Source organism: Papaver somniferum, chromosome 7 (assembly GCF_003573695.1).
Source record: "Papaver somniferum cultivar HN1 chromosome 7, ASM357369v1, whole genome shotgun sequence".
Lineage (NCBI taxonomy): Eukaryota > Viridiplantae > Streptophyta > Magnoliopsida > Ranunculales > Papaveraceae > Papaver > Papaver somniferum.
The window spans coordinates 223,887,881-223,900,509 of record NC_039364.1 but is presented as its reverse complement, the minus strand read 5'-3'; the positions used below and the strand labels follow the sequence as shown (position 1 = coordinate 223,900,509).

The window sequence follows — 12,629 nt, the reverse complement described above, 5'->3', positions numbered from 1 at the left end:
TGAGTACGTGCCCAACTAGCTGCATCACACAAGTGCAACCCCCACACTTGGTGAGATCCAAACTCCAGTCGCACAAAATACCTGTTGCCACCCACACTCCCAAGGTTGTGAAGGTCCAGGGTTCAATTATACAACTTAAAGCAATCAACCGTCTCTTTGCACAACTGTGCACTTGATAATATTAATGAAGAGACACTACCCAAGTTTCTGCATTCTTTAGGACACACAAGTGAAATTTCTAATGAATAAATCAAAAGGTAAAAGATACGTAGAATGGTGGTAATATTTCTGCACAGATTTAAGCAAGTGGAAAAGGTAGTGCCGACTCAAACTGCAACTAAATAATAATAACTCAGTAATAATATTCTCCTAAACAGAACACTATTAGAAAAGCAGAAATGCAAATTTAATACCATCTACATTTCAATTGATTAGACAAACCCATATCTACCATACATCTAATTCTACATAAAAGGAATATCGGCATTTAGCAATTATACAATATTGCCTTAGTACATGCACCCGGCGTGTATGTGCTTTAGGATTTAGGTGAAAAACCCTGGGCTGGAATCTGTTGTGCAGATCACCTTCGTCGTCCTGAGTGCTGCCTGCTGTGAGCCTTGCTGTCATTCATTATCCGATCAGCATACATGGGCAAGCGGACAATCTCTCCAATGTCTTCTAACAAGACCTCCTCTGTGATGTTATCCTTTATGCTCCGCATAACCTGCTCGTAATCAAGTGATCTTATTAATGTCGTTTTTGGGAAGAAGTTCAGTCAATATATGCAAAGGAAGAGGTCTACCAACCTTCCTGTAAGTATTGATATCATTCGGGGTGGACTTATCTACCCTGACACGCATACAATTCCAGACTTGTTCCTCAGAATCCCAGGAACACTCGATAATCTTTCCTGATAATTCTGACGGATCTTCTCCATCTGCAATGTTTTGTTCCAAGGATGTAAGATGTGAATAAACCATCCAAGTAATCACAACTAGGAGATGCAGGAATGTTAGAATTTAAAAAGAAACATGCACTAAAACGCAACTGTAAGTCCAGTTTCAGAAAGTAAATTAATGTATTAAACCACGAGAATCCAGAGAAAAATCATGTTTAAACAAATACTACACGTGTGGTATTGCATACTCGTGAATAGCTCAATCCACCAGGATTTGCAACTTAAAAGACTGGCTAGTTACGTACTGTGTATCATGGCACACGTGTGTTTTATGGAGTAAGTGGTTGCCTATGTAATTCCATAACTCCTGGTTGCCTATTATCATAAAAACGACAATCCATGTTAAGCGGTTGAAAAGAAAATGGGTCCTACATTCTGTGTATCCATCATAAGGTTTAGGGAAATAGGATACACAAAAATGAGTGAAAACTTATTTGCAGGATGGACATAGTTGATGAAAATAGTCCTCATTTTGAGGGATTTTCTAGGTCAAAGATTATGAGATCTTCAATATAATTTGAACAAAATATCTTGAATGCTAGAGCATGATGTATTCACTAAAGAAGAAATACAAGAAACAAATAAAGTATAATATTGTGTTACAGAGGCCTCTGTAACAGTTAAATGATGGAAAAAATATCACAGTGCAGAAAAAGGAACTACATGCTTACTCTTAAAGTCAACATGATTCCCATCCATCAGCTTCTTCTTCCCTCGTTCATATAGATAAAGTAATTGACGATTTTCATCAACCACCTACAATATCGAGCACCCTTTACATTAAGCTAGGAGAAGGTACATATTAATGCCCGAAAAGAACCTCCCTAAACATCATGATTGACATAATAATAAAGTTAATGGCACGACCTCAAAGAGGAAATCGACGGAATTCATCTCAGGGTATTTCCACTTTAAAAGCCCTTCGTGTGTGCGGGGAACATAAGGATCATCCCAACCCTGGACAAACAAAAAGAAAACAGAACAAATATATATCAGTGACCAAGGCTAGGTAATTGTGTTTATCCGAATGTAAGAAAACGTAAGGGCCTGTTTGGTACGATTTTTAAAAACAGTTTTCAAAAATAGTTTTCTACTGTTTTAAAAACATACCCTTTTTTCTTGTTTTCATTTTCTAAAAGCTATTTGGTAGAAAATTTGAAAACTATTTTTGAAAATCAAGGAAAATCAACTAAACTAAATCCTAAATCAAATGTAGGAAAAGCAAAGAAAAGAAAAACACAGAAAACGATTATTTGTTGTTTTCATTTTTCTGTTTCCAAAAACAGAAAACAAATGGAAACGTTTTCTGAGAATACCTCTACCAAATGAGTTTTCTAAAGTTTTCTGTTTCTGTTTTTAAAAACAGAAGTGTTTTTGACCAAACGCGGCATAAAGTACTGTTTCTGAAAATGAGGTGTACACAACCCCTAGATATAATCATATAATCATTTAGTACCTGAAATATAAGACCATCAGCCTCATGTGAAAGCTTAGGAATGAATCCTTGTAGAAGTTTGGTAATCGTAGATAGCAACCAAAAGTCCTTTCTTCTAACCTGATCAAACTCAAGCACATTAATTTTCCAACTCGAAGGAAGGATACTACCATCTATAATCTATAATTGAAGTACTTATTCTACATACTCTAAATGGCTCCAAGTCATATCTGTAATAAGGATTTCTGCTTTGATATATATACTGGCGTTCGAGATTACGAGGTTCAATAACTTCTTTCTCAAGCATCTTCCACCTTTCGCAGAAAGGCCGCTGCATCAAATTTCATTACCCAGCCTTATTAATGTCACGTAACGGTAAAACCAAGTGCTCAATCACAGAAAAAACATGAAACCTCAACCAAAACAAAATTCATCCATGTTTTACTTTAAATCAACCTGAAGAAACTGATATACCTACTCCCCACGTGATTTCTTGGGCCCAAAACTTGAAAAACAAAGAAGAAGAAAGATGCAAATAATTGGTATGACATTCCACAAACAATTTCATCTAACCTCTATGATAGATACTGAATTGATTGTTATAAGATCGTAGATCAGGTATCTTCTTTCTTTCTTCTGTGTATCCGGCAAGGTATCAATTACCATCTCACCATCAAGTAGTGTTAGATTGTGAGTATCTCTTCCGAGACCCTTAGAAAGTGAAAATCAACGGTTAGAAAATGGAACAAGATTATTGTGTAAGACCAAAAACGACAAGTTTTTTTTTTCTGACAGAAGGAAAAAAGTGAAGTCGGAGAATAAATAAATATCACCTCGTTCGTTTGTTTCATAGGAAATCGCATCTGAACCCTTCGGAAATTAAAATTTCTATCTATCAAGAAGCATCCATCAGAAGTTATAAGCATCATATATCGTGTACCATCTGCTTTCCATGTAGCATAGTAATACCTCTGCCTCAACAATTGTAAGTTTTCCCTGCATCAGACATGATGAGGTTACACAAGACAAGAACCACATTCTACTAATACCAAGCAGTGAACATTACATGGCCAGAAAAGAATTAAGCACCAGTTGCTTGTTCACTTCGGGTTCTTGCTATGTTTTATGCTTTATATGATGTGCATTTACTCCATTTTACCTTATGCATAAGACAAATCCCAAAACTAGTGGTTTTTTGCCTTTCCAGGACATACAAGATACTGAGTTACTAGTGCAGTTTTCTACTCCAAAATACTTTTTAGCATAAGTTTTTCATGCAAGTTCCTTTTGCTTTTAGTGATAATTATCCAGATGAGCCTTCCAAATCACTTAGGATAACCTTCTATTCCTGAACATGATACTTTGAAAGATTGCATAGGCATACTGAAAAAGACCAACTGACGAAATTACCAACTTCACTCTAAGCCATTTTCACCCATTGTGCCATCAGTATAAAGCTGGTCACAAAGAGCTCCCCCAATTCCTTATTTTCACGTGCATATTTCCAATCTTATCGAGTTACATTTCTGTTATTTGGACAGCTTTAAAGAAGTTGAAACCCGGTTTGTCTGTGATAGTTTGTGTTTCAAACCTATTAGTCAATGTGGTGATTTAATAATTCCAGGTGTTTCCTTGGTGAAAAACAACATCAAGAAAAGGGAAGAGAAGCACAATTTGCAAGCAACATGTGCTTAAGCCTATAAACATTATGCTGACCACCTTCAGAGATGAGCCTAAAATGGTAACCAACATGGAAATAAACTCAATGCAGAGAAGCATTTTAATCCACAATAAGGATGAAATAAATATTGAACCTGTTGAGTGAAACCGGGTGTGATCCAGGAAACTGGGTGATTCCTTTTGCCTGTGGAGCAAAAACATAAGTTATATATTTTGATTTAAATCATAATGGGCTATACATCAGGATTGCAAAGTCAAGTTATTTTCAGACAAACATCAGAAAGTACCTAATAATATAATCCTACACAGACAAAACAATCTGGGCAATTACAAAACAATCAGCAAGAAGTGTGTATTGGCCTAACCCCCTAAATGGTTCAAATGACTAGACTTTCCAATGTTAAATGTATTACACTTCTGCATGAACATATATTTAACGTCAAAATAGATGGCAAATCCAAGACACATACCCCTGCTCCCAGCTTTAGACTATGATAGCAGAATTGTCTCATTGCCTCCTGTTGGTCCCACGGTATTGCATCTCCCAGAACGTCATCATTCGTCAGCACTTCAGTTGGCACCTGGTTGTCCTGCATACAACCAAACAGTGAAGACATTGTAGAACTCCAACTTTGCATGTAAGATCTTCCAACTTATTGAAGGGGTACATTGAGCTAGTAAACAATTACAGCTTAATGGGACGTCAGTCCCATTTAAGTTAGTTCAACAGTTTATTCATTTACATCCAGTACATCCATCAACAACAATTTAATAACTTTGTATCTTGAAATATATCTTTGTATCTTGAAATATAAACCACGCACGAGAAATGACGTCCCATTTAAGTTAGTTCACCAGTTTATTTATTTACATCCAGTACATCCATCAATAACAACTTAATAACTTTGTATCTTGAAATAAACCTCACACGAAAAATTAAATCTTATTTTGAGACTTGTCACAGATAGAGATAACTGACAGTATTAACTCCTAAATAAAAAACTGGTGAACTAACTTAAATGGGACGTCATTTCTCGTGCGTGGTTTATATTTCAAGATACAAAGATATTAAGTTGTTATTGATGGATGTACTGGATGTAAATAAATAAACTGGTGAACTAACTTAAATGGGACGTCATTTCTCGTGCGTGGTTTATATTTCAAGATACAAAGATATATACTTTAAAGAAAGTATGGATATAAAAGAGCCCACACATGAACAAAGTTTTTTACGGCAGAGTGCACACCTGGGAAGCAGTAACAATACCACCATCATCTTCATCATCAGGCATAGCTTCACCATTCAGATCAAGATCAGATGATCTTTTCCACTCCGGAGTGTTGGGACAAATTACATTTTCGGGCCTCCTTTCATGATAGAATGCGTACAATGCATCAATGTATTCCTGTTTATATATTCCTGGAGGGCGTGCATTCTGAAAAGTTTGAATTGCCTGGGATAGCCAACAGAAAGTCGCGGAAAAAATTGCACATCATTAATCTCAGTAGATGAAAAAAACACGGAGGCAAACCCATAGGATATCATGCACAGGCTAAACTCACATCAGAGACAGTCAACGGCTGTGACCGCATGAGAAAATGAACAATCATGAACCCCGTACGGTTATGCCCATGAGTACAATGAACAAGGATATGCTTCTTGGTTTGCTTCTGACGCGAATAGAATTGTAAAACCTGAAAGATCATTTAAGATCAATTACACCGTATCCCATCTGGACTACAGGGAAACACAATATCGAAAAGATTAAACCTGGCATGAAACCACGTAGAAGGCACTACTTGGTGCAAACAATAAAAGTTCTACAGAGTAATATCAGCGGTTTGGCACCACTTCTGAAGTTTGCACTATGAATATAGCATTATTCTTTATATATCAACTTCAAATTGGTGTCTCATGACTCTCATCCAAGTGATCCAGTGTATATTAACAATTATAAAGCAAGCATAATATTTAACCGAATTCCACACCAGGAAACCACCACAGTAAGTATATAAAAACCCCCAAGTAAAATGAAGATCTTAAGGAGCATACCTCGTAAACAAATGTATTCACAGACTCGGGATCAGGTACTGAATCCCTACCCTTGCACGCAATCTACGTCAAAATGTAATTTGAGAATCAAGATCCTCTTAATCTAATAAAATTTAAGGGGACCAAAATTGTGGAGAAATATATAAGAAGCAATCTACTTCTCACCTTAACATGCTTGATACCCTGTTTCTTCCAATCTGACGGTTGATAATAGCGGGTGGTATTGGTCAGATCAATGACTAAACCAAGCTGCAGAAAGAACATCAGAAGGTACTATTAGCAGATCCTCAGAGATATCTGATACTGTGATATAATTTCTCAAAAAAAAAATGACCATAAGCTATGATAAGAGGCAGAGTGGAGCTAAAAGATAGTGGATATTGACAGACACGATGAAAAAAGAAGCGATAGCAAACGCTAAACGGTACGCTTTGGTAGTGAAAGTTCGAAGGAACTAGTAAAGTCAAACAGTTCAAAGGATACAAAATCAAATGCCAAAACGTGTGGAACTACGAAGTACTTCAAGCTTTCTTTATTTCAAAACAAATTTTGCTAGGAAATCTGGCCACAGTAATCATATTTTCATACAAGTGAACCAAAGTCTAAGAAATTGCAACCTAAGTCTAGGAAATCTGATTGTTTTTTGTTCACTGTTTTTTGTTAACTTGTGCACTAAGGAGTCCGCACCAAATAAAAGTTTCAGACCTCAACGTGGTTCGCATACAATAAAACCAGTGATTTATCTGTACTACCGTACATCTGTAACTATCGCAATGAGAGAAAAGTAGAGGCTGAAAACCAATCTCATAAATTTCACAATAGTAATACTTTTCCGTGACTTCAATTATTTCACAAGTCGAAACTCGAGATGTTTTTATCTATGTGGTACGCGTGATAATAGTCTGGTGAGTGAATAAGATTAGAGGAAAAAACACAAAAGGTGGAAAACAATGATACCAGTTTCAGAATTATCAGGAGTTCCAAAATATGCAGGAGACAGAAACTAGACATGCATATAGAGAATAAACAAAACTTCTCTCAGTAAGTAACATTCAACGAGCTAAAGTTTACATCTTTATGTAATGATTTTTCCATAATGAATTGAGGAATAGTATCTAGTATTCGATATACTTACTTCTCTTCCTAAAACTTTTTGCTGGTGAATAACTTGCTTCAAAGAGTATCTTTTACCAGGAAAAATGCAATCATTGAATGTTTCTCCTAGAGGAACTTTAGAAGGAATTATGTACCCTATGTTCTGACCAGCAGCAGGGCAATCCAGCCAACCTGAAATATGACAAGATATAGGAAGTCAGAGATGAAAAGGCATCATTGTTGATACAGAAACAACGAAGAAAACAAATTCACTTAATTCAGCTAAAAGAGTCCTCAAGAATATATACACTTATAAGGGTGAAAAGAAGAAAAAAATACAATCAGAATGCATGATCAAAACCTCCAGAGATCGACGTACAAAATACAAGTATATACTACCTACCAGGTGGAAGCTTGGTTTTATCGTAAAATCTTGTGTTAATGACAGGTTCTCTCCTTGGTTGTTGTACAACGCGTTTTGGACCCTCATCTGGCAAATCTCTTTTTAATCGTTGCCGTCTTTCTTCACGCTCCTGAGACATAAAATATCAAGATCAATAGATACACACACACATTGATGCACTTTAAAATTCCCCAGCATCACACGTACACACATATAACATATAATTTACATATATATACACATTTGCATATAAGATATATTCAAGAATTTTAGGATGTGGAAGATACTACATCTAAACACAAATATTTGATGTAATGAGGACGTACTTGTAATACAAAGAAAAAGAAGGAAAAAGTGTACCTAAACATGAAAGAACCACTATTGTAGCACAAGTGCACATAGAAGATCCAGATAAAAGCAAATAGGCAATGTCTAAAGCTTAATTTTTTACAACATACATATGGACTAACATTACTAATATGGGAGGAAAAGTATTGTATCACATATTTATAAGTAACTTTAGCTAGACTCAGAAGTATGATAACAAAGTAAAGTATTCTTTTAGTGTTGTTGTTTTTACACGGTTGTATATAGTAATCAAAAGGGGTAAGTAAGTTGGAATTTTTTTTTTAAAACCTAACCTCTTTGCAGATCCATAAACTGCCAGAAAGCAAACCTTTTAATTCTTAAGCCATATTGTACTGGATAACTCACGAAAATCCTCGACTATTGCACAGGTGAGTCAAGTGACTGAGAGGGTTTACGTCAGGATATATGAAATTGAAGAAGTCTAGGCTAGAAGCTTGTCAATTGATTTTTTTTCACATATTATATGAGTGAATGCAAAGGTTCCCGTGGTGAAATTCAAAAACAGAGAACTCTATCTTAACTAAAGAAGCCAGTCATTTAGAAGATTTAACTTATCACAAGGGTACTAATAACTGAAAAAGCTGTCATGCAAATCAACCTTTGAAGTGAAATATAGAAGGCACTAAAGAAGGAATCATACTCTGCGCAACGTTTCAACTGCAGTCTCTATGTGCTCCTCATGTGCAATCTCCTCTTCGACTTGTGCTCCAAATATCTCTTCTTCATCATCTTCAGGTAACGGCGAAGCATTCAAATCCATAGAGATAATCATCCAACATCAACTAAACTACATTCGCTGATTTAAGAGGGAAAAAATAAACAAAAATAATTAGCCTGTCAATGCTGTCACATAGATCAGTAACGAGTAAATAACTTTCAATATCCAATCCTAACCTTATCAGGAGATTAAAAAAAAAAAAAGTTAAATGTTGCAAGTGTAAAAACCATCAACAACCTAACCCTATGTAACTTGCAAGTTCAGCGATACAACTCAACACTAGTAAACCAACCAAAATGCTTATTGAACAGCAAAATACTGGAAATCTATCTAACAAATGATAAGATAGCAAAATGCACCAACAATTTAGTGAAAATGGTGAACTGTTAGTATCTCAGTAGGGGTATGGCAAGTCAAATGTGGAAATTGGTTAGTGGAGCTTAATTATTTATGGGTCTTTCTAATCCATCATTTATCTTTACAAAATTCAATACCCCATGGAGTAGGCATAGCGGAACCACATAAATATTCATGTTATTTACATTGTAAATATTACAGTCTCATATATCACTCCCTTTGTTCATACTGAAGGTAAAAGTTTGTAAAAGTAGATTATCACTTTTACAAGGGTCTGCATAAGAGCTACATAAAAAAGAAAAAGACATAAACATCACCCTAACCTGGTACCGAACTAAGCCCTTCAAAATACAACTCAAATCCCTAGTTTATCACACTTCCCAGAGGAACCAAAAAAATGGAACCTGAGTTACTAACTAGTTAACCATTCAACAACTAGTAAGCACAACCTCACAACAACAACGAAATCAATATGAAATCTTCCCTTAAATTCTTTTCCGCACCAAAATGGTCACCAATAATCTAATCAAACGTTCACAATGTAAAGTTATAAAAATACCCTCTCCGACGTGCAAAACATGTATTTATCCCCTCCAACGTACATGAGCAAAAATTATAAATGAATTGAATCACACCCAATTATACAAGCACGAAAACATAATTGTACACTAAAAACCTAAAAATTACTACCAAAAAAATTGAACGAAACCTATAACTAATTTTGACAAATAGGGCAAAAAAAACATACCTTAAAAGAATCGTGGTATAGAGAACCGAGCTAGGGTTTTGCTGCTACTGAAACAAAAAACGATCGAGATGAAAAACCTAGGAGTCAATCTGAGAGACGTGTGCGTGTTTGATGTGTTTCAGTAGTTTGTGTTATTCATCCATCCCCATAACTTCTGGCTTGTGTTTTTTTTTAGGTTAAAAAAAATGGAACAGGAGAGAGTACTTCTGTTTTAGGTTGTGAGAGACTTAAGAGGAGAAAGAGAGAGTCAGTAATAATACAATTTTTGTTTTTGTTTTTGTTTTCTTTCAGGAGAAAGTCTATAGAGAGAGAAAAAAAATGAAAGAGAGAGAGAAAGGTGGAGTCCGTGAAAGTAAAACTGAGTCGGATTATATAGGTTTTTCTTTTAACCGAAAAAAACGAGTTTTCTGTTTTTTTACAGGGTTTACTGTATACGGCTTTTATTTTTTCTGTTTTGGTGAATCTTTTGTGGTACTCTTGTGTTATTGCTAGGCCAAGCACTATGCTCTCCAAATTTTCTTAAGGGGAAAAAACGGTTTAATCCAAAAACGCGCACATAAATACGGATTAGTCCATTCTGAGTTAATTAGGTACAATTTAGTCCAAATGTTATTTAAAATATGAAAAATACATAAATAACCTTCCTGATTTACAATTTAGTCCAAATATTTATAATTTAGTCCAAAGTGATTCCTAATGATGTCACCAATTTTAAATAATATAAAAAATATTTTAAAACGATTTATCTTTCGCACTACTACTCCAAAATTCACAACTTTTATATATTCCGAAAGCTCTTTCCAAAATCTACAAAAAGAGTACTCATTTGACTATATAATTTTCAGTTTTTAAAAAATTTAATTATCGTTGTGTACAAAAAAAGTACTCATGCACAAAAAATTCATAAGCTTATGCAATCAGTTTTTAACATGTACATCATTTTGTACACACCTACAAAACATATATGAAATTAGTCACTCATACATAAACTCGGACCTCCTTCTTCATGGGAATTACACCGTTACACCAATATGTACGCCCTTGTAAAACATGCATAAAACCAATTATTCATAACCACACACAAATCTACTTTTTCATGGAAAATACACTAGCGCATTAATATGTACACCTCATGCATAAAACCGACCATTCGTAACCACACGCAAACCTACTTTTTTATGGGAATTACACATGTGTACCAATACGTACACCCCTACAAAAAATTCATAAAATCGATCATTCATAACCACACACAAACCTACTTATTCATGGGAATTACACCAGTGCACCAATATGTACACCCCTAAACACATGCATAAAATCGATTATCCATAATCACGCAGAAACATACTTTTTCATGGAAATTACACAGAGGCACCAATAGGTACACCCCTCCAAATCAACATGTGTACAATTGTATACACCTATTATTGCCTAAAGATTTAAGAGTAAAAGATCAGTGTCTACCATGTTAGGGGTAATGGTTTATGGTACTAGAGTCGCGGATGGTTACAGCAAGCTAACACATAACATGATTATGAAGCATAATGTTAACGTTACAGGGATTGCACACACGAGTAGCAAAAACATATATCGAGTTTATTAGCTGACAAACAGGACATTTTTTTACCCTATTACCCATAAAAATACACGTGTTTCAGAGATTAAAGAATTTATGACCATTGTGTATCGTGTCGGAACAAACAAAATAACATGCGTACAACTATGTACACCTAAATGGAATAACATAACATGTGTATACAACTATATACACATTAGTGCTTTCCCAAATTTCTTAAACTTCAAAATGAATAACATGTGTACAACTATGTACACATTAATGATTCAAAAACAAAATGTGCACAAACTAGTAAAACAAGTGTTTAAAGTATCTGTAGATTGTAGAGAGCCAGATAAGAAATCAAACTAATTTTTTCATTATATGACCATAAAATAAATGAGAAACAAATCAATCTAAAATTTTCAACCCAATCCCATTCTATTTCAAAAAAAATAAATAAATCATAAATCAAGGACAAAAGTTTCACATATCTTTGTCTGTCTAGTATCAGAACCTTGTTAGGTGCTTTCAATGCTGGATCAAGCACAATAGTAATTCAACCAGGATATTTTCATAATTTTATCCCGACTATATCTCTTGTAACAAAATATTTCTTTTTAGAACTCATGAACTCAATAAATCAAAATAATTATCTCAATGAAAAGAATACAAATCCATAAAACTTGAACAATAAACGGGGTGTGGGGAGTGAAACTTGAATCACTAACCAGTAGCAACAAAGAAAAGATTTACCTTCAACTCATGAATCAACTTGCCTTGTGTAGTTTCCAATACTTCAATTGTAGTATCATAATTGTAATAATTTACTGAATTGGTAAGTGAACTCAGCTGAACCCTTTAGATAATTTTATCCAAGAGCTAATATGTTTGGTTATCAATTACTTTTGGCATTAGTGTTTAGAGCAACAAAGTTTACACTCATATGAAGAGAAGTTGTTGAACATTTGTACGTGTCCGTCCTTGGAATAATAAAATAAAATAAAAAGTGTACCTTGAATATATAACTCCCTTCCCACTCCATTTAACAAAAGCTACTGCATATGTGTGTCCCGTAAGAGATAAAACACATCTTATGAATGAAATGTCCCAAACACATACATCCCCATCTTTGGTTGAAGCAGCAAAGCGGTGGCATGGAGAATTCAAGTGTAAAGGCTCCCATGATATGGGAGCAATCCATTTTTTTTTGGCCCTGAAATACGAGCAATAATATGAAACTATTCTTAGA

The 12,629-nt window shown here is 34.9% G+C and overlaps 1 protein-coding gene across 1 annotated transcript; it reads right to left on the bottom strand.

Annotated features, from left to right (window-relative positions):
* Positions 1-297: 297 nt before the first annotated feature.
* LOC113299672 (mRNA-capping enzyme-like) lies at positions 298-10,084 on the bottom strand. The gene is made up of 18 exons (XM_026548745.1): positions 9,820-10,084; positions 8,637-8,792; positions 7,628-7,757; positions 7,265-7,416; positions 6,295-6,378; positions 6,130-6,192; positions 5,640-5,771; positions 5,324-5,530; positions 4,547-4,666; positions 4,211-4,260; positions 3,230-3,392; positions 2,970-3,107; positions 2,605-2,727; positions 2,418-2,516; positions 1,829-1,918; positions 1,633-1,717; positions 810-940; positions 298-727 (listed from the first exon to the last, which is right to left on the bottom strand). Exons 2-18 carry the CDS (start codon positions 8,766-8,768, stop codon positions 584-586), a joined length of 2,043 nt encoding a protein of 680 aa, XP_026404530.1. The 5' UTR covers positions 8,769-8,792; positions 9,820-10,084; the 3' UTR covers positions 298-583.
* Positions 10,085-12,629: the final 2,545 nt, after the last annotated feature.

Coding starts and splice junctions, on each gene's coding strand:
- LOC113299672 (XM_026548745.1), bottom strand. CDS start 8,768: ATGATTATCTCTATGGATTTGAATGCTTCGCCGTTACCTGAAGATGAT. Junction 6,193..6,294: donor AGGGTATCAAGCATGTTAAG/GTGAGAAGTAGA, acceptor ATTTTGACGTAG/ATTGCGTGCAAGGGTAGGGA. Junction 941..1,632: donor GAATCATGTTGACTTTAAGA/GTAAGCATGTAG, acceptor AAAACATTGCAG/ATGGAGAAGATCCGTCAGAA.